At 39.8% G+C, this 27,140-nt stretch overlaps 1 protein-coding gene across 1 annotated transcript in view; it reads left to right on the top strand.

Annotated features, from left to right (window-relative positions):
• The window catches only part of LOC150109674 (protein Wnt-6-like), a 47,341-nt gene extending 21,277 nt beyond the window's left edge, over positions 1-26,064 (top strand). Inside the window, exons 3-4 of the mRNA XM_090402927.1 lie at positions 14,862-15,133; positions 25,603-26,064. Coding sequence (XP_090259053.1) covers positions 14,862-15,133; positions 25,603-26,064 — 734 coding nt within the window. The remainder of the gene's footprint in view (positions 1-14,861; positions 15,134-25,602) is intronic.
• Positions 26,065-27,140: the final 1,076 nt, after the last annotated feature.

The following is a 27,140-nucleotide window of genomic DNA, read 5'->3' as shown; positions in this document are numbered from 1 at the left end:
AAACTTCAGATCGAAGGTGCTTCGGGTAATTTGTCTTGCCTTTTCTCCTCTGCTTGGGCTTGCCAAAAATGCTTGCACCACTGCCTCCTTTTTCTGCTGCCTCCACTAACTCAAATTGCTGCCAAATGTCAACCAGGATTCCTCTCTGGCCTGAAATCTTTTCTCTGGCGATTGGAACATCTCCTTTTGGCAACTCGAAGCCTTCTCTTAAGACTGGAACCGGGAAGCTCCTCTCTGGCAACGTCTGGAAACGGGAAGCCCCCCCACCCTCTTTCTCTCTCTCTCTCTCTAGCGACTTCTGGATCCGGGAAGTCCTATATGCTTGACTCTGTCCCCTTTTATTATGCCTTCTCTGAGACCTCGCACGAAGTTTGTAACCCCGAAGAATTCGGCATGATTCTTTCATATTAAGTTTCCAGTTCGGAGCGCTCTTTGTTCTCTTCTGTGCTTTCTTTTGATTTAAATTGCCGACCATCGGAAAGTTGTTTGAACCTTTCTGACTGACTTCGGAGGTGTTTACATGCAGAGCTTGTAAGCCTTTCTCATACACAAAATTTAATAGACAACCTTTCTAATGCCGCCATGTAGATCTATTACATACAGCTCCGGCAAATAACATTGCCTTTATTTTTAACACTCTAACATATTCTTATTAAAGAAATATACTGTATGCAGTTAATTTCCAAAGGGCTATTTACAAAAATATCTAATACAAAATACACAGAGACAAACAAGGTTATTTTTTACAACATTCTTATGGGACTTGACCTACGTAAAAAAATCGATGTAATGTGCTTTGGAATATTTAAGCTACAGTCGAGTTTTTACAATATTGATAAGAACAAGTCTAAAAGTCCAGGTAGTCTAGGAAAACCATCTGTGACAAAATGAAACTAGTTTATTTATTTAAAAACACAAAAATACAAATTTATTAAGTATATCTTTATAGAGTTCATAATTAAAAGGACTCTAATAATAATAATAGATTTCAACAGAGTGGAGATTGAATTGCCCACTCAGTCTCCAAAAGTTAGATAGGGTAAATGGCTCCGCCTACTCCCTATACGAGAACAAATAGGCGTTAGCTGATTTAAAAAAAAAAGAAGAGCCTGTGTAGCTCTGTAGAAGTGGCGTTTGCACTCTACAGCGCTTGACCGCACAAAGAAAGGATTTGGTGGTTCAAATCTAGTCGCCGACTAGAGGAAATTTTTCTAAGCCATTTTTCGACCGGTTCCCGAGTTAGTCGATCTCTGGCACGGGCTAACGGGCTTTTTCTCCAGGAAACTCGGGTTTTTCGTCCCGTAAACTCAAGAAAATCGACCGTCGAACCCACACTATTTTCAGACATTAAAAATATTGTGTTAGGGTTAGGGACCACGAGATGGCGGCACTAGCTTGCCGCCTTCTTCACTGCGTATCGATGAATCAGTGATAGCCTTGGGCCAGCTCTCTCTCTGATTGGCTACCAGTGGAGATTGAATTGCCCACTCAGTCTCCAAAAGTTAGATAGGGTAAACGGCCCTGCCTACTCCCTATACAGGAACAAACAGGCGTTAGCTGATTTTTTTTTTTTTTTTTTTACAGATGTGTCTCATCTTGTTTTGGTATCAAAATTATCAAGTTATTCTGAAGCATTATGAATTTTGCTATTTTATTATTATGCCGCTAATATTTCTTCGAATGCAGCACTTTTTACAACAAAACTGGCTAAGTTATGTTGAATATGTACATGTTCGCAAATATACTCAAAATCCCTTTGACCTAATAAAAAGGCAGAATGCTGATGAGGTTTCATCAGCATTCTATCTGTTAAAATGCAATTATCCCCTCCTGCCATTAACAGATTATTGTAGTTATGTGCACTTGTGAGGGAAACTTGCAAGAGAACAAGTGTGGTACTATTAGGAAGAGAAAGAAGGTAAACAAAAAGAAAAACCTTGATGGTAAAAAGAAGAGGACCTCCAGGTCTAGGGATGCTATTTTAGATGTAGGTAAGACTGATTGTGCACAAAGAATTACAGAGCCAACGTCTAGCAAAAAGAAAAACCTTGATGATAAAAAGAAGATGACCTCCAGGCCTAAGGATGCTATTTTAGATGTTGATGAGACTGATTGTGCACAAGGAATTACGGAGTCAACATCTAGCAGTGCAAAGGACTGTAGCGAATGTAAACAAAATTTGATAAATGGAGTAACTGTTAGTGCATCTCTTTTTTCTCGTCCACCAGTACTCAAGGATATGGTGTTCAGAAACAATGTTAAATGCTATGTTTGTTTAATGTATACTTCAGGAGTCCAGAAAAACATGTGGTATGAAGTTAAGGAGGATATGTGGGAAATGTAAACTAATTGAAGAAATGATATGTGAAAACATGTAAATGTGATGATTCTGTGATGAGGAAGAAGGAAAGTGTGGTAATGAGATTTTAGAGAGATTTAGGGCGCTCTGGAGCTCACCGCAAACGGCACAAAGTGAGGTTGTGGTGTTGGATAAGATAATGGAAAGGATGAAATTGATAGACAGACGAAGGTTAAGGTGATGGGTAAGGTTAAGAAAATAATAATAGGCGATTCAATGATTCGTAAAATAAATACCGGAGATGTCGTTAAAGAATGTTGGCGGGGAGGTACGGTAGGGTGTGTAATTAGAGCTGCAAAGAGAGGTGATAATGTAGATGAAATGATTTGGGAAACACCGTAAATCGTGTGGCAAGTGATTTAAGGGAGATGTTACAGATTGCTAGATTTAAGAGTGTTCGAATTGTCAGTGTGTTGCCCAGATATGATAGCCGAGAAATGAGAGGGGCATTGATGATGAATGAAATGTTAGCTAGGATGTGTAGGAAAAGAGGGGTGGGATATGTGGATATATGGGAGGAATTTTATGGAAGAAAAGAATTATATACCGAAGATGGCCTGCATTTGAATAAGTACAGGAGTAAGCTTTTACAGAAGTTACTGTTTAATGAATATATGGGGGTTTTGGACCAGGAAAACGAGTATTATTAGATGGGGAGGGTGCGAAGATGGTTGTCGGAAATAATGACAGGAAAGTAGAGCTAGCTGTAAATAGTACTAAGGTCAATAACTGTGATATGGGGAATCATTGTACTCATAACTTTAGCGGTATTCAGAGTGGGCTAATTCACACACCGTGTGATTATCGGGGGAAAGGAGTATTGCAGTTTATGTATACTAATGCCCGAAGTATTCGGAATAAGTGTGATGATTTTTTGTCTTTACTTAGTTCTACGTGACGAAAAATTATAGGAATTAGTGAGACTTGGTTAACTAAGGATGATTTAGTCATAGGGATTAAATGTAAGGGATATAATATCTTCAAAAAGGATAGAGAGAACAGAATAGGGGAGGAGTTTTTACTAATGATAGACGAAGTGTTAAAGCCAAAAACGATAGAAGTACCTGAAGATGACGGGCATGTACAGGGTAGTTCATTTGAGGCTGTTTGGTGTGAGATAGAAATCAACAGGATGAACTATGTAATTGGTTGCTGCTATAATCCAAGGGGTATAAGGGAGAATGTAGATGGTATGCATTGGCAAATTAGTAAGATGAGTGGAGAACGTGTAATTATTATGGGCGATTTTAACTATGGGGACATAGATTGGGAGAAGGAATGGTCTCAAGGAACGAAAGAATTGGAGTTTATACAAGTGGTAAGGAATAACTACCTGAGACAGCATGTAATGGAAGGTACAAGAGATTTGAGTGTGTTCGATCTGGTCATAGCATTGGAGAACATATCAATAAGTAATTTAGATACTTGGTGATTATGACAAGCTGAGAAGTCAGCTTTTAAAAGTGCTATGGCATGAGAATTTTAAGGGGAGAGATGTTGATGGTGCATGGGAGATTATCAAGGAGTATTTAATGAAAGCTGTATCTGACTGTATTCCCAGAGTCAGGAAGAGGAATCAGGTAGGAGTAAGATGGATGAATAATATTATTAAGCAAGAGTTACAGATAAAGAGAAAGTTGTAGTATAAGTATATAAAGAAAGAGGTGATGAACATTCCCATGAGCAGTACAAGATACAGGCAAGAAGGGTAATCTGCATAGTAAGGAAGGCCAAAGCTAATTATGAGAGGAAGCTAGCTGATGAGTCCAAAACAAATCCTAAGGAGCTCTTTCGCTATTTGGCAAGTAAAAGGAGCAATAATTTTTGGAAGGATGTTAAAAAATGTCGAGGGTAAGGAAATTACAGAAACTAATCAAATAGTTGAGTTGCTTAGTGATCATTTTGCATCAGTGTACCATCTGGATTGTGATATTGAAGTGCTGGACGAGTCATTGACTGAGTCTAGTGATAGAAGAATTTGAGGTGCTTAGTATATTATAGAACCTTAATGCTAACACTACCATTGGGTTAGATGGCATATCGGCCCATGTTTTAAGGGAATGCGCAAGAGAATTAGCACCTCCTCTAACTTGGCTGTTTAATTTAAGCCTCAGTTCTGGTCAAGTCCCAATTGAGTGGAAAGAGGGAAAAATTATTCCACTACATAAGGGAAGCTCCAGGACTGAGGTAGCAAATTATAGACCAATCAGTATATTGGGAGTAGTGATTAAGGTTCTGGAGAAATTGCTAAAAATTAAAATTCAGGACTGCATGGACAGCAATATCATACTTTATAAGGGGAAACATGGTTTTGTGAAGGTAGATCTTGCCTGAGCAATATGCTCACTTTCTATAATGAAGTAACAATGGAGTTGGATAAAGGATATCCTTTTTCAGTGATCTTCTTGGACTTTACAAAGGCATTTGACAAGATTCCACATGGAAGTCTGTTCCATAAATTGGAGCAAATGAGTATGAATCCGAGACTAGTGATTTGGATTAGAGGGTGGCTAATGGATAGATATCAAAGAGTGGTTTATGGTGGAGCAGAGTCCAGTAGAAGGCAGGTGACTAGTGGTGTGCCTCAGTGCTTGGTCATCTGTTATTTAATTTGTACATCAATGATATTGGGAATAGTTTGAAAGGAGATATCCACTTGTTTGCTGATGATGCAAAAGTGGGAAGACCGATAGTTCAGATGATGTGGATATCTTACAAGATGACTTAAAGAGGCTGGTGGTTTGGGCTAAACTAAATGGCTGCCAGTTTAATGTGGCCAAGTGCAAGGTGATGCACTTCAGAAGGATGAAATCACATGCTGTCTACAATATTGATGGAATTGAACTGCAGGAGGTTGATGAGGTTAGGAACTTGGGAGTTATTGTGGACAAGGAACTTAAGTTTCCAGGGCATATTGTAAAGGTTGCCAAAACTTCACATCAGATGACATGGTTATTGAGGAACACACTGACAAGCAGGGATAAGGAAGTGATTGTCCCACTTTATAAAGCATTAATAACACCTCATTTGGACTATCGTGCACAGATCTGGTCATCTGGATTTCTTAGTGATGTGGAAATAGTGGAGAGGATTCAGAGGCGGGTTACGAAAATTGTTGCAGGACTGTGGGATGTCTCCTACGAGGATAAACTGAAGGTCTGTATGCTTCAAAAACTAGTTGATAGACATGTGAGAGCAGATATGATAGAGGCATATAAATTATTAAAAGGGTTTTATAGGATTGATACCGATAATCTTTTTAAGACCAGTGAAGGGAGAGAACGAGGGGTCATCCCTGGAGATTGTATAAGAGTGTGGTTAACAAGGGTGTTAGGACTAGATTTTTTGCTTGAAGGGTTGTAAATGGGTGGAATGGGTTGACAGAAGTGGTTGTGAATGAGTTTAAGTATGACAGGTATTATTATTATTATTATTTATTATTATTATGGGCAACTCCAGGGAGTCATTACTCATCGAGGGAGGCCCCAAATCATTTTCATCACAACTATTCGACATTCATACAGTATCTATCAGACCTCGCCTTAAACTCATTCACTGTCACAGCATCCACCACAGACTCAGGGAGCGCATTCCACTCATTCACTACTCTAAAAGTAAAGAACCCAGCTCTAACACCTTTACTAACCACACTTTTGCCCAGTTTCCATGGATGTCCCCTAGTCCTCCCACAACCAGCCCTGTTCTCAAAAATATCTTCTGAATTAATTTTATAGAAACCCTTCAGTAATTTGAATGTCTCAATCATATCTCCCCTCCTCCGCCTATCAACCAATTTTTGCAACCCACAAATCCTCAACCTGTTCTCAGACGGTTCATTCCACAGACCTGCTATCATCTTGATCACTCGCCTCTGGATCCTCTCCACTCCTCCCCATCAAGAAGAAACCTAGGTGACCAAATCTGAGCACAGTAGTCGAGATGAGGTCTTATCAAGGCTCGATACAGAGGAACAATAACCTGCTTGTCTCTGCTTGTCAACGTATTCTTCAGCAACCAAGTGATTTGATGAGCTGATTTGGCCACTTTTGCAATGTGTCCCCTAAATTTCAATTCCTTATCCACCAACACTCCTAAATCTCGTGCCTCATCAATTTCCTGGAGCACGGTTCTACCAATGCAGTAAACTGCCTCCCATCTTTTCACCCCAAAATGCATAACCTTACATTTTGCCACATTAAATTGACATCCATTCTCCCTAGCCCAGACCTCCAATCTATCCAAATCATCCTGCAAAATTTTGACGTCATCTGCATTCACTATTGCCCTACCCAACTTCGCATCATCCGCAAACAAATGAACTGTTCCTCTCAGATCCTTTCCTATATCATTTATGAACAAATTAAACAGCAGTGGTCCAAGAACAGATCCTTGTGGTACACCACTAGTCACAGGCCGTCTTGTGGACTCTACTCCTGAATAAACCACTCTCTGATATCTCTCCGTCAACCACCCTCCTATCAATCTCACCAACCCTATGTCCATTCCCATATGCTGCAATTTACTGATTAGAATTCCATGTGGTATCCTGTCAAAGGCCTTAGCAAGGTCCAGTAGAATCACTGTAAACCCATTACCCTTATCCAGTTCAGCCGTCACTGTGTTATAATACGTGAGCAAGTTACTGAGGCATGACCTACCCTTCACAAAACCATGCTGTCCCCGATACAGTATCCCATTTTCTTCTATCCAATCTTGTATTTTCCTCTTGACTATTTTCTCTAAGACCTTGATAATGATTCCTGTTATGCTGATTGGCCGGTAATTTTCAACAGCAGCCTTGGAACCACCTTTGTGCAGTGGAACTATTTTCCCCTCTTTCCACCCCCTTGGGACTGACCCAGTCCTGAGGCTCAAATTAAACAAAATGGTCAAAATGGTCAAGGGCACTGACAATTCTTTGGCCGCTTCACTTACGACACGAGCTGGTATACCATCCAATCCCACAGATGTATTGACATTGAGGTTCTGTAATAGACTAGTTACCTCTACTTCATTCATCACAATTCCAGTATAAGCTGTTGGTTCCTCCATTTCCGCAAAGCCACCACCTGGATGATATACTCTTGCAAAGTGCTCGCTCAGTAATTCTACAACATCGACTGATTCAGTTACCTCCCTACCCTCAGCATTTTTTAAGATCATTCTACCATGAGCATTTTTCCTTTTACTTGCAACATATTGAAAAAACTGTTTGGGATTCTCTTTAGCCTGCATGGCCAATTTCCTTTCGTAATCTGCTTTTGCTTTTCTTACCACCCTTGTTACCATCCTGGCCTGAGCTTTATACTGTTCATGCACCTGATGGTCACCCTTCTCCTTAAATTCCCTCCACAATTGTTTCTTTTTTTGCAGCTCAAGCTTAATAGTGTTATTCATCCATTTAACCCCTACCTGATTTATTATTCGAACTCTTGGTATACAGTCAACCATTGCCTCCTGCAAACAGTTCTTAACCACCTCCCATGCACTATCAACATCCAGCCCTTGCAGTTTTACCTGCCATGGCATTGAGCCAAGCACACACCTAAGCTTGTCATACTTACCAGCCCGGTAATTCCACATATACCCTGTCTTAATTGTAAATTCGACTCCTTTAGCCACCTCCCAAGTCATGACCTTATGGTCACTCTCACCAATTGGTGGCAACATGGTCATGTTCGTTACAGCTACATTCTCAGTTGCAATTACTAGGTCCAGCACTCTCTGCCCCCTGGTATTTTCCAATACATGTTGCCGTAGATAGTTGTCCCTTAATAACTGCATAAAATCCAATTCCTTCCTCCCATGTGCCCTCTCCTCTTTCCAGTCAATGTTTCCAGTCAATTGAAATCACCCATAATAATTACCCTCCTTCCATTCATTTCTTCTATTTGCTTATGCATACTATTCCCACCATCCACTCCATCACCCGGTCTATAGCAGCACCCAATTGTATATTTTGTTCTGCTAGATTGTATCTCACAACAAACAGCCTCAAATGTGCTTTTTTCCCCATCCTGCAGTTCAACTTCTATACTCCTTGGCTGAAGCTCATCAGCTATCATCAATAACACTCCTCCTCCCTTTTTATTCACCCTGTCACTCCTGAACACGCTATACCCATCGCATTCAATCCCACTAGCTTTATCATCTTCTGTCAGCCTTGTTTCACTAATACCGACAACCTGTGGCCTGGAAGTGCCAACCATGGCTAAAAACTCTTCCTTCTTGTTCCTAATACTCCTGGCATTAGTGTACATGAATCGCAGAAGCCCATTTGTCCCATCCCTACTTTGATTCCTTACACTAATTATCCCATTCTGATTTGTTGTCCGTCGTACTCGCCCGGGCATAATATACTCATTCATACACTTAACTGCCCCCCCTAAAGTCTGCATATCTACTCCCCCCCTCTTAATAAATCTAGTTTCCCTGAGTCTGTACATCCACTTCCACATCATTCATCAACACTCTTTCAAGTCTCCGTACACCAACTCCATTCAAATGTAACCCATCCATCTTATACTGTATAAGTCCTTTCGCCCATCGAACTCATTCCACACATCCACAAATTCCACACCACTCTCAATGCATAACCCACGCATAAAGTCATTGGCAATTATGGCCCTCCTTCTAAACACTTCGCTGTCATACCGCGGTTATTCACACAATATGTGTTATTCACACATATTGTGTGAATAACAGTTAGTATGTCAATGTTGGGTCTCCCGCGATTAGTCTTTTGATTCCATGGAGGCACCTTACATAATAATAATAATTTTTGGATTGACCCAAATTGTCTCTTCCCAAATAAAAACGAATTTCACATGTGCGAAAATAATCAAAATGTTTGTTTGCATTGGAAATATGTCAAATATTTATATTTTTTAAATAACATTTATTGAAATAAATATGACATTTTGCTTCCTTTCCTTGCAAAATAAGGTAATATTGGTCGCACATTTGAATTTTAGGAACGATTTTTTTAAATTATTATTTTTTTTTATGAGCAACAAATGGTGTTAAACTGCATTACTTGGGGTTTCCGATTGTGAGTGTTTTTAATTTATATCCAATGGTATTTTATCAGATTCTACGCCTTTGTCTTTTGCTTCAAACTGTAACAGTACAATTACTTTGGAAAAATAACGAATTCAAACAAAAAGAAAGTGCGCACATGTTATCTGGCAGTATTTGTGTGTGTGTGTGGGGTGATAATTTTGGGAGGGGGAGTTAGCCATTAAAGGTGAATTAATTCTGTTATGAAAATTTTGGAAATAAAATTTCATTTTGAACATGCACCTACACGTTTCAAAAGATAAACTGTAGGGGAAAATATCGCTACTTCAAAACTGCTGTATAATATCGAAATTAGCCGAAAATATGTACATAACAGTTGACTTCATAACTGTCGTTTATTTTGATTTGTAGTGAGTGATTAGGGAGAAACCAAGAAAGTTGAAATGCAAAAACCTACAGATTGCGTTATAGAAATTATGCATTACATGATATGATTCAAGATTTAAGTATGATAACTAACCTTCAAACTAAGATTATGAATAAAATAGGAAACTTAATTTGGAAAAGATGGAGGCTGTATTCATTTTTAGATTCGAATTTTCATGAATTTATAAAATATAAAATAATTGATTTGACAAAAATAATTATCTTCATTCAAGTTCTTGGAGAATTTTGAAATGTATTGGCGATTAACATAATTAGCAAAAAAAATTGATAGACATTAATCTTCCAAAGTGATACAATATGAAGTGAAGAAGTATGAAAGGATTTCTTATTTTACGCTGGCATTAAAAACTATAATTATACGATAAAAACAAGCAACAAAATGAATATAACTCATAGGTATTTAGTCTGATATAACTTAGATTCCAGTTACTGTCAGGCAACTGCGTTTCTTGCTGTAGGCCACAGAACGTAGCTACTACGTATGCCAGGTAATGTAGTTAAGTGTTCTTTTCAGAGTGAAGGATTATCGCACCTTCTAATGGACATGACGGTCAAACTACACTTCTTATCCAAGTTCTTTCAGCAGGTGGACAGAATGTTATCCATGTTTGCTGGACGTGTATATACATCAGGCAAAGAAATGGTACGCTTACATACATGAATTTTATGGAATACAGAGTTCCTGTTAGTTTTTATTCTAAGGAAAGAACAATGTATTTCAAATGGAAGCGAGAAGCCTCACAAATTTTTCAGTGGCCTCTAGTTTTTATATTATGAATTTAATATTTAAAAATAAGTATTTTATTTTGCAACTACACTGTTTTTTTATTGTTCTTTATGAGGAGTAAGGTTTTAAAATGAGGCCCCCATCTTGTGCCTCATGGTAAATGCGGCCCTGGTTTTAATGTAGTTTTTTTTTCACCAGAAGTCAGGCCAGTAGTTTTAACTTCTTCTGCAGCTTGTCCCACTTAAGTAGGGTAGCTGTTTGCAGTGAGTCTCCCACATCCCCCCCCCCCTGTCATGGCCTGTAACCACATCCAAGTTTTTCGTCCTCAAGTCCTCCTCTACCATCTCCCTCCATCTCTTCTTTGGCTGCCTACACTCCCTCCTCATCACATGACCAAACCATCTTAACCTTGGCTCCTGTTGTTGTGTCCTGAATAAACTAAATGTTTTAACACGAATTATTCAGGACACAACTTTATTTAAACATGGGCAGATAATGTGGCATGTTGGCAATAGATTAGAAAGATAACTTTATGTATATAAATCAAAATTAAGAGCGAGAAATTGTACAAAAATGTATGTAAGACCTACCCTGTAATGCATGTGAGTCAGATATAGAAATTAATTAAAACTGTTAATTCTATTTAAGAACCCCATTTCATGTATTATAAAGTAGCCAAGCCTGTGAGCCAGAGTTCAAGGGTCACCTTTAACCGTCCTGTTTTATGCATACCAAAAAAGGGGGAAGGTATGCATAATCATATGATCAGTACTAATTTCTTGCATCCATTCTGGCTATACTCCCAAGTCATATCCCCTTTCTCACCGAGATTCTAACCGTATAGTTGATCGAAGATGATCAGATGAAGAGCAAAGTGAAGAAGCCTTGATGACCAGACAAGGCAGGAAGAAAGACATAGTATCAATACAGAGATAAAGTAGACTTTTGTATTGTGATTTCCAGATAAGAAAGAGTGTGTTTCCCTAAGAAAGTTTGTGAAGTTGACTAATTTTATGGAACTTTAAGAACTATCTACAACTTGGCCCAGGCCCATTTGTTTGAGCATTATCTACCTAACAAGGCCATGCAGGAATTAATAGTAAATGTGTAGAATGATATAACCAATGACCACGTGAGTGTAAAAAGTGTTAGATGTTAATGAGATAATGTTAAGGTACTTATAATGGTGGTCTATGCAAGTTTATTTATATGCTTTGTATATTAGTATTGAACCAAGGATCTTACTTGAGAATAACTCAGCATAATTAGTAATAATGCTTACTTGTATGATTTCTCTATTTTATTAAACATGTTCCTTAGTACCTGCCTGACCTGTTGTTAATATATGAATTCAAACAGCTGCTCATAAAAATATTGACAAACTTAGTGGGAAGAACCCACATGTATGATTAAACAAAGTGAGCCACGACTGCATGCAAGAAATTAGTACTGATCATAAAATTTATTATAGTTTAATTATTGTGTATCATTCTGAGAGAGCCATCCTGGGTAAGAGTCCCATCTATCCTCGGTATTGGCTGGCGCAGTTATAATATAAATTTTGTCAATGCTTATCGGGTGGACTCTTTTAGAATGATGTGTAAATGGTCACGTCCCACACATGGACAAAGCCCTAAACACTAAGTAACCTACATGTGGTTAAACTATAGAGAGGCCAATAGGACTGCTTATTAAAAAGGGGGAGATTTAAAGAAATATTTAAAAATTTAAAATATTTAAAGAAATTTATAGTATGTCTTAAAATTGAAAGTTATATACGGGAATAAGAGATAAGTTTAACAAGGAAGTAATAAGAATAAACAGCATATAAAATAAACTAAACTAGAAAGGACATACAGCTGTATCTTTGCTCCTAAGTTCATAACTTTCACCTTTCCCTTTACATAGTCATTTCTCAGATAATCCTTTCTGGTCACACTGCACATCCACCTAAGCATTCTCATCTCTGCTACTTCCATCCTGCTGATGTTATTTTTCTTCAGGACCAGTTTCCATAGCATACATCATAGCTGGTCTCACTACTGTCCCGAGATTTTGCCTTTTAGATTGATCAGCACCCTCTTATTGCATAGCACTCCAGCCATCTCTCTCTCTCCAGTTCCTCCATCCCACTTCCTTCTCAGCCTTTCAATCCTCTTTTACTGTTGAACCTAAGTATCTAAAGTCACTGACTGTCCTGACGACATTTCCTCCCAGCTTCAGATCTGTCTCCTGGCTGCCATCCACTTTGTAACACATATACTGTCTTACTTCAGCTCAGTCTCATACCTCTCTCTTCCAACTTTCTAGTTTAGCTGCCACTTCTCTTGATTCTGCACACAGCACGATGTCATCAGCATACAACATAATCCAAGGTGCATCTTCTCCCACCTCCTCCATCACAATATTAGAGGAAAGGACTCGATGCTGATCTTGATGCAAGCTAACTGTCACTTGAAAACCTTTTCTCTCCCCCAGGCAAGTCCGAACTCTTGCCTTCACATTTCTGTACATTTCCTGCACCAACCTGACATATTTCTCTGGTACCTTCTTCTCCCTCAGACTTCTTGCCTTGGCACTCTATCCTACGATTTCTCCAGATCAATAAATACCAGATGTATCGTTGCTTCTCTTGAAACTTTTCCATCATCTGCTGTAACCCAAAGATAGCATGTCATCGATTGACCAGGCATGAAGCCAAATTGCTCCTTTGCAATCCTCACTTCCTTCCTCATGTTCCATCAAGAACCCTTTCCAGGATTTTCATTGTGTAGGACATAGTGATGTCCTACACAAGACTAAAATTACAGAGGAATAGTGATTCCTCTGTAATCTTAGTCTTGTACATCCCCTTGACCCTTGAAAGTACTCTTGTCCCCTTGTAGATGGGGGACAAGAGTACTTTCCCTCCATTCCTCGGGTATATATTTTCCTGTTGACAAAATTTTATTAACAGGTCCCGAAGCAGGTCAATTCCTTCTTCCCCCAGTGCCTTCTATGCCTCCACTGGGATCCTGACAGGGCCCACCGATTTTCCATTCTTCATCCTCTTTATAGCCTCCTTCACTTCCACTCTACTAATGTTCTGTACCATTTCCTCATTAGGCTGCCCGTCTTCTCTGTGAGTCCTTGCGTTTTCTTTATTCAAAAGCCCTTCAAAGTATAATCTCCATCTGTTTCTTATATCCACATCCCCCATCCTCCAGTCTTTGATCTGCCTCACATGTAAGATGTCCTTCGATGCCTTATTTCTACATTTTGCCAATCAATACATTTTTCTCTATCCTTCCTTTGTTTCTAATTGATCATAAAGATCTTGATGTGCAATAACTCTCTTGGCTTCTCGCTTTTTCTCTCTGTCCTCTTCCACTCTTGACTCGTCCCACTTCTTTGTCTTCCTCTTAGCCATCAATGTTTCTTGTACATTATTATTCCACCACCAACCCTCCTTCTGCTCTCTAATCTTTCTGGATGTTTCACCAAGCACCTCAATTGCACAGCTTAGAATTGCTTTTGAATTATATCTCCACCAATCTTGTACACTTTCTAGTCCATCCAAAATCCTCTCTAACACCCTCTCTCTAAAATGGTTCCTCACACCCTCTTCTTTTAAGCTAAACCACTTAATTGTCTTCCTCCCATGGCTTCCAAAGGTTCCAGGGGTGAATTCTCTATGCTTGCTACACAAGCTCATTAATTGAAAAATAAGTAATATTTATTTGTTAATAAATGCATGCATTTATAAGCATTCCATTTAGGCTTTTATTTTTGTAGACAGAAGACGTCTTAAGCTTGCACAGCAATAATTGAGCATTGCGTTGTGTATCGAAGGCCGATGCTTGCTCGTCTAGTCAAACTACCTTGGCTTGCTCAGTTGTAGGAGCTTCCAGGTCCTTGCTGCAGCACTGTGATTTCATGCACACAGAAGGTTCTCCTAAGGAGAACCTTCTGTGGGACTATTTGTCCATTTCCCCATTTTGAAGTTTATCTTCATGTGTGGTGTTGAATGCTATTGCTACCTCCTTCCTTTCTTTGATCACTATTGCATGACTATAATATCCACTATTTAGTAAGATCTGACCTGTTTTAGCTTTCTTTGTCTAAAATTTATGCATCATGAAAACAAAAGGTTTTGAATAATTAATGATATAATTCCAATTTCTGTTTGAATAATATTCTGGTCAGCGTACCTAAAATTATCTTGTCCTAAATAATGATTTTAGAGATGTGATTTTCATTTCAGAAAGTAATAATATATGAAACAGTTTAATAAATACTAATTATAACATAATTAATATTTGTCTCTAGATTCCAAGGAAACTGGTTTTCTGAATGGTCTAATAGCAGCTGGAATAACTTATTCAGTGATACAAGAGTGCAGTCTCGGTCATTTTGCTGACTGTCACTGTATACATGACTTAAATATTGTGGGAAATGTCAAAAGTTGGAAATGGGGAGGCTGTTGGGACAATACTGACTATGGATCAAAAAAGTGTGCTCAGTTTCTGGAAAGTAGTCTTCAGGTAAACAGTGACATCAAAACTAAAATTCTCAAACACAACTATAAGGCAGGCCGCCTGGTAGGTAGAAAGAGATTTTATTAAATGAATTAAATTTTTTATATTGATTGATTTGTGGTTTAATGCCTCAAGGGTGCCTGGACACAGGTTACAGCAGTACACAGGGTGTTGATAGATAAATAAATAGTTATAAGGAGATAAATTAGTGAATAATATATGTACAAAGTCATAATAAGATAAATGAGTAAATAAAATGTATGTACAAGGTTAAGTATCTACATATAAACAAATTTATAATCAAATGTCTTTGAATAAATCAATGTTTTGTAAAAACATTGATTTATTCAAATTTTCATATATTCAAATTTAAAAACATCATGCAATTTGTCCAAGTCTGATAAACATCTGCCTGAGTGTATAGGGCTCAGCCAGATAAGTAAAAAATGTCATTTCTTTGTCATGTGAAGTGCTTGTATTCCACCAGAATATGACTCATGGTAAGATGGGTGTTGCATTTCTCACACATAGGTGAGTCATTATCACTTAGTAAATAAGACTGTGACCTATGCATAACCTAGCAAGAACAACTTCCTCTTCTCTTGACTAGACTGCCAATGCTTAATGCAATTTGTTTGTCAGTGCTCCCTGCCATTGGGGCAATACTCCTGGCAGGAAGTATCATTGAACCATCAATATATATAGCCATGAAATTGGGGTGGGCTTCTCTGTGCATTGAACAATTGAAGCTACACAGATGAGGGTGTGTGAGACTTTTGTGGTTGACAAAGTGAGAGCTTGAAGGAGGGGTGCAACCTGCTATGGAAGAATGCTGTATTATTTGGTGCAGGTAATGTTCTCAACACACATCAATAGCTTCCATAGACTCTTTAACCACATACCTGAAGGATGGATGGCAAGTCTAACGTGTGATACAGGACCTACTAACATAGAGAAAAGAGAGTCCTTGTAGGATGATCTGGAACTGACTTTATTTTTAGGAAATAATTAAGAGATAAATGTTTTCATCTGAATGATAGAGGGGATTCATTTCATTCAGCATCAAGACTTTGAATGGGTAATGTGTGAAAAACATTGGTAGCTAATCAGATACCCTGATGGATTGGGTCCAACCACTGGAGCATGCTCTCCCTTGTAGAACAGTAAACCTGAGACCCATAATTAAGCTTTGAGAATACAAGTACATGATAAATGCAGAGCAAGGAACATCAGTCAGCATCCTGTTCTGTACAGGATAGAGTGAAGAGGATATTCAGTGTTTTTTTTTTTTTTTTTTTTTCATGCACTTATCCTGAAGATGGTGAATGTGTGTAAAGAAAGTTAGCTTTTTGTCAAAGATGAGTCCCAAAAACTTGGCCTCTGGAACTATGGGGATAATAGTTTGTCCCATTCTTAAATCAGGATCAGAGTAGAGAGTGAGTTTCAACAGAAATGTACACAAACAGTTTTTTTCTGCAGATAACCTGAACCCATGACAAAGAGCCCATGAATAGACACAATCAGTTGCTTGTGGAAGTTGTCTTTCAATGACCCTCATATTGCAGGAGTGACAGCAGATTGTAAAGTCATCAAAATAAAGGCAATTGGCTACTGTGGGAGGAAGCTGTTGAGTAATTGAGTTCACTTTAATAGCGAAGAGGGTTCACACTTAACCACCTTATCGGCCATTAAAGATCAAATACGCATCCTCAAAACCTTCGTATCCATCATAAATTTCAATGTAATATCAATGGTATTACAATTTTAATATGCACTTCGCATCCATGGAAATGTGGACATATATATACGTCCTCACCAGTAACATGGTTAAAACAGAGCCTGGAGTAATCCCTCTTATAGATAATAGGGCTGAGATAGCATGCTTCCCACTCAGACTTGGAAGACACAACTGGATAGAAAGTTCTTAATAAAAACAGGAAGGTGCACCCTCACACCAAAATTAAATAAGTCTTTTAAAATGCCATATCTCCAGGCTCTATCATATGCTTCTTCAATGGCAAAAAACACTGAACCCACATGTTCTCATTTCAGCAAAGCATCTATTATACATGTTTCAAAATGGACCAAATAGTCCAAAGTTGATCGGTGGTATTTGAGGATATACAAAAGCCGCATTGTATGTTGGAGAGAAGTTTGTTGCTTTTTAAGTACCAGAGAAGCCTTGCATTTCCATTTTTTCCCCCCTAAGCCCTTACAAAGACAACTAGTCAGGGCAATGGAACAATAATTGTTGGCCTGGGCCAGATCCCTACCTTGATCTGGGATAGCAATGACAACTGACTTATGCCAAGAGTCCAGAAAATTTTCCTCCGTATAAACATTCCATTATATAGTAAGAGAAGGAGATTTGGAAGATGATGGGAGGTGTTTTATCATCTCATAATGGATGTCATAAGGGCCAACTGCACTAGAACGAGAGAGAAGTGCTCTTTTTAGTTCCTCCTTAACAAATGGTCAATTGCACGGTTCAATCCCCTTGTACTAAAGCTTAGCCACAGTTTCTCTTCTTTCAAAATTAAAAAATCAGGAGGATAGGAAACTGTTGCTGAGATGCTGGCAAAGATTTCTCTCAAAGTATTTGCAATAGCTTTGGGATCAGCAACCATTTATGTTCCAAGGTAAACTAATGGTGTGTTCTGTATCTACCTTTCATCTTGGTTGTTTGATTAAACAATGATGTAAATTTAATCTAGGATTGTTTTTTTGACACTGACTTCTCACATAGCATGTTTTGGCCTGGGCACATTTAAATGTTATTATGTTTGTTGTGGTAGGATATCTAGAAATATATCTCATTGCTTATTATTATTATTATTACCCAAGACCTCATGGAGTCAAAGAGTCATCTGGGAGGTCCTTTTATCATACACACCTCTCATCATACCATGTCTTAAACACACTCAAACTCCTTGCAGACACCACAATCTCAGGAAAGGCATTCCAATCATTCACAACTCAGCACAAAAAAAACCTGCCTCTCACTCCCCTACTCACACCCTCTTTATACAGTTTCCAGGGATGACCTCTGGTTCTCCCCTGATCTCCCACTATTCTCTGGAACTTCTCCACCATTGATCTTATAACGACCCCTTACCAACTTGTAGGTCTCTATCATATCTCCCCCTCTTCCTTCTCTCCACCAGACTCTGCAAATTACATCTTCTCAATCTTTCCTCATACTCAACATTCCAGAGGTCAGAAACTACCTCAGTCAGTTGCCTTTGGACCCTTTCCAGCATCTCTTCATCCTTCTGAAAACCTGATGACCAAATCTGGGCACAATAGTCCATGTGTGGCCTAATCAAAGCCTTATACAATGGAACAAGAATCTCCCTACTTCTACACGTCAGTGTCCTCCGCATCATTCCCAGAAGTCTTTGTGTTGTCTTCACAATTTTGGCAATGTGTCCCCTAAATTTTAGATCCTTATCCACTATCACCCAGATCTTTTATTTCCTCTACCTCCAATAATATATTCTCACCAAGCATAAATTCTGCATCCCATCTTTGTTTTCCAAATTTTAAAACCTTAAATTTTGCAACAATGAAATCACATCCCCATTTGCTTGCCCAATCACTCAATTTATTCAAGTCTTCTTGCAAGGCAACAATACCTTCACTACTCTTTATGGTTCGTCCCAACTTTGCATCATCTGCAAACAACCATCCAAATCTTCGCCAATATCATTAATATACAAGTTAAATAGTAATGGCCCTAAAACAGACCCCCGAGGCACTCCACTAGTGACTTTCCTTTGACGGGATATCGCACCCCCATACACAACTTGTTGATACCTATCAGATAGCCAGTCTCCAATCCAATGCACTAATCTAATATCCAACCCCATCTGCTCTAGTTTGACTGTCAACTTATCATGAGGTACTCTATCAAAAGCCTTTGTGAAATCTAAGTATATTACTGTGTATCCTTCTCCTCTGTCCAAGGAAGCAGTCACTTTATTGTAATAAGTAAGTAGATTACTAAAACATGACCTCCCTTTAGCAAATCCATATGCTGTCCATCAAAGATTATACCATTGTTGTCAACCCAACTCTGGATCTTAGTTCTCACAAGCTTCTCCAACAACTTAACCACAACACCTGACACAAAGATAGGCCTATAGTTTGATGCTTTAGTTCGATCACCTCCTTTATGAAGTGGCACAATCTTGTCCTCCTTCCACTCTTTAGGAACTTGACCAGGTGCAAGACTCGTATTAAAAAAATATGTCAGGGCCGGTTTCAACTCTCTGGCACATTCCTTCAGAATACGCTGTGATATAATATCATCATCCCACAGCCTTATTTACATCTAGTTTACTCACCTCCCCAAACACCTCTTGCTCACTTACAGTCAGTCTCTCCTCCCCATCATCAACTGCTCTCAATCTCTCCATGAAGTCATATTCACAAGATTGAAAGATCTTTATGAACTGCTCATTAAGTATCTCCACCACACATTCTGCAACAGCTGTCTTTATACCATTTCCTCCAATCAATATTGTCCTTCCATAATCATTCTTTCCTTTGCTGGCTACATATCGAAAGAACTCCCTAGGATTCTTTTTGGCTTCATTAGCTAACTGCTGTTCATACCTCTCTTTAACTGCTCTCACCAACCAAGTCACCCTCCTTGCCTGGTCTTTGTAGACCTCATGAAATTGGTTACTTCCACTTCTCTTATGCTGCCTCCACAATGCCCTTTTTCTCTGTATTGCATGCTTAATCTCTTTATTCATCCATCTCACACCTACCTTATTTAACCTTCTCACCCTTAGACATTGCATCTACTAGATAGTTTTTGAAAATCCCCCAAGCTGCATTGATCTCTTTTCCAGCTAACTCCTCATTCCATGCTACACCCGCAAGCTGTCTCCTAAGCTCTTCATAATCATCCCCCTTGTAGTTCCATATATATACCCTCTTCTCACAGGGATCCTTGCACTGCTGACAACCACCCAGCTAATCACCTCCTGGTGACTTTCACCAATTGGTGGATGATTTGACACCTCATTTATAATTACATTCTTTGATGAGATGACCAAATCCAAGACCCTTAATCCTCGTGTGCCCTCTGTTACATACTGTTTGAGATAGTTATCACTCAAAAACTCATTTTCTCTACTTCCAGTTGCTATCTCTTCATTCCAGTCTATATTGCCATAATTAAAATCACCCATAATGATCACCCTTTTCTTATTTGCTTGGCTAATTTGACTATACATTTCACTATCACCACCATCCACATTACCAGTTCTATAACAACATTCCACCAAGTATTTGATTCTATTCACCTCTATCTCACACCATATGGACATAACTCTCTTTTCAATAGCACTCCCCCTCCCTTTTTATCCCCTACTATCCTCACGAAACATATCATACCCTTCCATTTCTATTCCTGTCAGGATATCGTCCTCATCTAACCATGTCTCACTTATTCCGACAATCTTTTGGTGAAGAGACACAATTAGTGCACCCATTTCACTGCAAGAGGATTTGAATAAGCTAGATAGATGGGCAAATGAATGGGGGTATCAGTTTAATGCAGCAAAAATGTAAGGTCTTGAGGTTTGGGAAACATCAATGGGATGCTACATACTCTATGGGAGGAGTTATACTGGAGGAAGTAGGGGAGACAAGAGATCTGCGGTTGATGATTGATAGAAACCTGAAGTTTAGGGGTCATATTGCAAAGGTGGTGAAGGTAACACAGAGGATTGCTGCAAATATGAGAAGGATACTGACCTGCAGAGATAAGAGGGTTATCATTCCGTTGTATAAGTCTCTGGTCAGACCACACTTGGACTATTGTTCTCAGATTTGGTCCCCAGGATTTGAAGGGGATAAATTAACTGTGGAAAGGATACAAAGACGGATGACAAAGATGGTTTCAGGACTGTACAAGGATAGTTATGAGGATCAGCTGAGGGAATGTGGACTGCAGAGTTTAGTGGATAGAAGGAGAGGTGATATGATTGAGATTTTTAAACTGTTGAGAGGTGGTTACAGGGTTGACACTGGGGAGTTCTTTTGCTTGGTTGAACAGCAGGAAGGAGTGATGACAAGAGGCCATCGCTGGAAGTTACGAAAGGAAACTGTGAGCAAGAGGGTGAGGAGTGGTTTCTTTGCGTGGAGGGTGGTTGAACCGTGGAATGCATTGCCTGATGGAGTGGTGAGAGCGAGAATGGTCAATGAGTTCAAGGAGTGGTAATGATAGACTTTGTGTTTCCTAGGAGGGACCTCCAATGACCCATCCATTTGATGAGTCGTGATAGATTGTGTTTCCTAGGAAGGACCTCCCACTACGAGTCTTTTGACTCCAGAGGCCTGAATAATAATAATAATAATTTTACAAGTCAGTCCTCTGTATCCTTGCCAGAATTCATTGTGTTGTCCTCACAATTTTGGCAATGTGTCCACTAAATTTTTAGATCCTTATCCACCATCACCTCAAGATCTCTTATTATCTCCACCTCCTCCAATATAGTCCCATCAAGTGTAAACACTACATGTTATCTTGTTTTCCAAATATTTAAACTTAATACTTTGCAACATTGAACTGGTATCCTCATTCCTGTATTCATTCACTCATATATTATTTTTTATTTTCTCAGGTGTCTTCATGGATCAAAAACACATCACAGGAGGTCCATTTTAACTATTTTTTACACAATCTTTATCATACCTAACAATACTCATTCATTAGTGATGCAATCACAGCTGCCTTCCTCTGACAAAAAATTCTATCAATTTCCTGAAGCAAAAAATCTAGTTCTAACCGTGCCTTTGTTCTCTGAGAATAGTCAATAAGTTTTAGGAGTGGTATGACAGACTTTGTGTTTCTTAGGGGGGACCTTCCCTCAAGAGTCTTTTGACTCCATGGAGGCCTGAATAATAATAATAATAATTTCATCCGCCTTGTTTCTTATACTTCTAGCATTGGCATACAAACACAACAGCTCATTTCTGGATCTACAGCTAGTTCCATTGATACCACTCACTCGATGCGATCTCGCTATGCTGGACTGGGGCCATTTCCCTTTCTGCTTCTTCATTTTAGAACCCTTTTCAATTCCATCTGTTTCCTCTTGATCCCTGATCATCCCATTTCTTTCCTGCCTACACATGCTCTCACCTCCTCTTGGAGCATCCACCTTTCTCATGCTGTGTTCCCCCATCCACCCTGAGACTCCCCGTTTTCCTGCTTCTCTTGCACACCCATTCTCTCATTTTCTATACTCATACCACTCACTTCCCCATTCATATCCACTTCTTCAATCTCTCTATTCACTTCTCTACCTTCCAGCAGCACTCTCCAAGCGACTCACACCATAACCACTCAAATGCAGTCCATTGCTCCCATACAGCTCACTTTGTCCCTCAAACTCATTCCACACATTAACAAACTATACTCCCATCTCCTCACACATTTCAGCCAGAATATCATTCATAATCCTTGCTCTCTGCCTTATTTCACCACAGTCATACCTAGGCAACACACTGACTACCCTTCCTGCCACACTATTCTCTTTTATCTTTCCAAGCAGCCTCCTGATATTCATTCTGACATGTTCTTTGTTCTCTCTCAAACCATTTGTACCAATTAATACTATTAACCCTTTTGCTCGCTCCCGCCTCATATCCAATGCCTCAATCACTCTACTCATTTTACCGCCTGGAAAACATACCTTGTGCATTTTATCCTCTAGCACACCTTTAATAATGGAGTCGCCATACAACGCCACTCGCTCATCTTTCGTTAACTCTTTCATGCCATCATGATTTATTTTAATAGTTTTGACCTGAATTCTCTTAATTTCATTCCACATCCATTTAATTTCTTGCCTCATCCAATCCAATTCACTTTCCGAATCTCACGACACATTCTCTCTATCATTAAATCTTTCTGACTCTCGACCCCCTCTTCTCACTTTCCCTCTCATTCTTCTCACTTTTACTCTTTCTTATTTATTCATCTTACTTACTCACTTACTTATTCATCTTTCTTTGTTTCAGTACTTTCAGTCCAACATGCATCCAACTTTCGCCATCATTCATTCTTTTTTCACTATCATTTATTCTTTCGATTTTTTTCACTTGCGATTTCTGCATCACGCCATTTCCAGTTTCATTCGTTCTCTCAATTTTGTTTCTTTCCGCCACTCTCGCCTCACTTTCGTCCCTTTTAACATCCGTCACGGTTTTCAAATCGCTCTTTTTCTTTTTTCCTGATTTTTTTATCCAAGTGCAAGCAAACAAAGTTTGCGCCTGAAAGTATCTTCAGGACTGGGGTAAGGCCCTTCCCTTAATGCATAACATTAGACATATCTGCAAGGAGATGTGTTTTGCATTATAGGAGATACCAAGATAGGAGTGTTGGTATCTTGCTCCACCTTTGCAACGAGTTGCCCTGGTGTTGTACCACTTTACCCCAGTCCTGAAGATACTTTCAGGCGCAAACTGTGTTTACTCGCACTTGGATAAAGGATTAAACTAATTTTATTATACTCTAACCAAGTGTAAAAATAAACTTTCAACATCTTTCTCTAAATCCAGAGTAATTTACTAAAAAAGGGTGGCACACCATTTGGCAACTCCTATAGGTAGAGATGACCTGCTAATGCTTCTTCCTGGTATCTCCACTTGGGCCTGGTTCCCACTGAAGAGACCTCAATAAAGGTCAAAACTAGTCTGGGTAGTGGCCCTTCCCTTAATGCATAACATCAGACATATCCGCAAGGAGATGTGTTTTGCATTATAGGAGATACTAAGATAGGAGTGTTGGTATCTTGCTCCACCTTTGCAACGAGTTTCCCTGGTGCTGTACCACCTTACCCCAGTCCTGAAGATACTTTCAGGTGCAAACTTTGTTTGCTCGCACTTGGATAAAGGATTAAACTAATTTTATTATACTCTTGGGTGGGGGGGGGGGGGGGTGGGGGGGGGGGGGGGTGGGGGGGGGGGGGGGTGGGGGGGGGGGGGGGTGGGGGGGGGGGGGGGTGGGGGGGGGGGGGGGTGGGGGGGGGGGGGGGTGGGGGGGGGGGGGGGTGGGGGGGGGGGGGGGTGGGGGGGGGGGGGGGTGGGGGGGGGGGGGGGTGGGGGGGGGGGGGGGTGGGGGGGGGGGGGGGTGGGGGGGGGGGGGGGTGGGGGGGGGGGGGGGTGGGGGGGGGGGGGGGTGGGGGGGGGGGGGGGTGGGGGGGGGGGGGGGTGGGGGGGGGGGGGGGTGGGGGGGGGGGGGGGTGGGGGGGGGGGGGGGTGGGGGGGGGGGGGGGTGGGGGGGGGGGGGGGTGGGGGGGGGGGGGGGTGGGGGGGGGGGGGGGTGGGGGGGGGGGGGGGTGGGGGGGGGGGGGGGTGGGGGGGGGGGGGGGTGGGGGGGGGGGGGGGTGGGGGGGGGGGGGGGTGGGGGGGGGGGGGGGATAATGAGCCATTTTTGAACATGTGTGACTGTGTACCTAGAAAGGGCAGACATTTGATTTCTTTTTCATTGTGAATGAATTTTAGGTTGTTGCTATTTAAGTATACAATAAATGTATGTCATGTGGCTGGACCATGTGACCAAATAGCAAACACATCATCTATGAGTGCTTGTTTCTCTAAGCATTCTATGTAGAAATTGTCCTGGGGGGGGGCATGATGATCCTATCAAGATGCTTATATATTTTTATTTCTCATGTGAAATACTGTAAATTTGAATATATATGGGATGATGGGACTTTATCAATAAAACCAATGAAACATCATCAACTAAGTAAATAAAGATATTACTTATTTTTTTATTCCTCTATTACCCTGAGAATATATTATCAGCTGTTATATTTTGATTTCCATTATTCATTTGAATAATGGAAATCAAAATATAACAGTCTTGCAGTCTTGAAGAGCACAGGATCTGTGCTCTTCAAGATGTCTCTCTCTCCTCTCCTCTTGAAGGAGAGGGGAGAGAGAGAGAGAGATCACATTTTAAATGTGATTTCCCTCTTCTTTTTTCCTTTAAGGAAAACTAATTCTTCCTTTAAAAAAATCCTAATTTTTCTGTCCTTGCACTGAATCAATGTTTTCTTTAGATTTTAGTGGTCAATAGATTTGTTTGAAGATAGGATTATTAATATTACTAATATAAGTGATTAGCACTACTGAAATAGTCAATTGCTTGTTTGTTTGTGAAGTGTGTATGCATGTAAAAATACCTATACGTTTGTTGGTTAGACCACTGTGATAGTTAGTCTGTAGTTGCTCACTTGATTTTATTTTTCCAGTTGGTCTTGAGCTAAAGTTATGAAGTTGCTTTCCTGTAGATGCTCCTGGTTTTCTGGAGCCTGACAAACAGAACATTGACCTCAGACACAGTGTGATAGGCGTGTTACAATTAAATTAGCTGAGCAGAGCATAAGAATTAGGTATTTCAATGAGTTTAGGGTATTTATTCCTTCTCACACTGAACTTAGGTTCTTATGGTGGGAGGCCTATAATAACTTAAAAAAAATACAATATTTTGTTTCTTTTAACAGGCTGTAGAAAAATCTAGAAAAAAGATATGCAAATGTCATGGCATGTCAGGTTCATGCTCTTTCAAGTCCTGTGCTCTTAAACTTCCTAAGTTCCATGATATTGGGGACCAGCTTAAAAAGAAATATGAAATGGCTGTGAAATTAAGTGTTATGAATGATGGAAAAACAGTGATTCCTGAAGGAAAATATAAAAAGATGCCCGACAAAGATGACATTGTGTTTACAGAAAACTCTCCTAATTTTTGTGAACTCAATAAAAAAACTGGCTCTTTAGGAACTAAAGGACGAGAATGCAAATCATCAATGCAAAACAGTGAAGTGTGTAAAGTATTATGTTGTGGAATGGGTCAGAAAACAATTAGCAGGTTATCAGAAATACCTTGCAATTGTACCTTTGAATGGTGTTGTCATGTAAATTGTAAAACCTGCCTTCAAAACAAAACAGTAAATGTCTGTGTCTGAAACACATTGTCTGAAATAGCATTTTATTGGCATTTGAATTATTTGTCTAAAAAGCACTACACTTAAATTATTAGTTTATTGAATTAGTAATAAAAAAAATCAAAAATAAATTAATTGCAAAAATATATACATTTCAATCAAATTTATGCACTTGTGTAGCTTTTAGCTTTATTTGAGCATTGCATCACTAAATTATTAATCCTTTGAATATCTATAGCAATATTGGGGGGAGGGTAATCATGCATTTACTCTAGATTCATTCATTTATTTTGAATAATTAAACTTTTTTTTTTTTTAGAAAAAAACTTGAAAATCATAAATTTTGAATTTAGCTTGGAGTAGTACACTCAATGGACAAAACATTAGAGATACCTAACTAATAGTGTGTCGGTCCTCTTCTAGCGTGAATAATAACCTGTACTCTACGAGGCATTGACTCCACCAGATGCCAGAGGTAAGTCCAGCCATGTTTTTTGCAGCATTGTCCACAACTGAGCCTTAGATGTCAGTCCTGAATACATGGATCAGATGTCTCGTTCCATGGCATCCCAGAGAGATTCGATCAGATTTAAATCCAGGTTCCTTGAGGATCAGTGGATTATCCCAAACTCAGATGAGTGTTCCTCAAGCCATGCTTGGGTGGTTGCAGCCAGGTGGGGCATCGCAATGTCCTGCTGAAACAGACCATCAGCTGCAGGATGCATGAAGGCAGTGAAAGTGTGTAGGTGATCAGCCAGCACATTCTGGTAGCTTGCAGCATTTAAGAACCTCTCCAGACACACTAAGGGACCTAATGTGTCACATGAAAAGGCTCCTCAAACCATCACAGAGTCACCGCCTCCTTGAACAGAGTCAACCTGACATGACGGGGAAATGCCCTCATGCTGTTGACACCACACTTGCACCCTCCAATCAGCTTGGTACAACTGATAACAGGTTTCATCAGAGCATACAGCTCTGGTCCACTCTGCAGAGGTCCAGTTTTGTTGGTCCTGACACCAGGCAAGGTGCAATGTCCAATGACGAGCTGTCAGCAGTGGTACACAATTAGGGTATTGGCTCCCATAGACAATGGT

The sequence above is a fragment of the Typopeltis vanoorti genome, chromosome 2 (assembly GCF_054136105.1).
Source record: "Typopeltis vanoorti isolate ZY-2024b chromosome 2, IOZ_Tvanoo_1.0, whole genome shotgun sequence".
NCBI classification, from domain to species: Eukaryota; Metazoa; Arthropoda; class Arachnida; order Uropygi; family Thelyphonidae; genus Typopeltis; species Typopeltis vanoorti.
The sequence above is the reverse complement of the archived record's forward strand: the minus strand, read 5'-3'. Positions and strand labels throughout refer to the sequence as shown.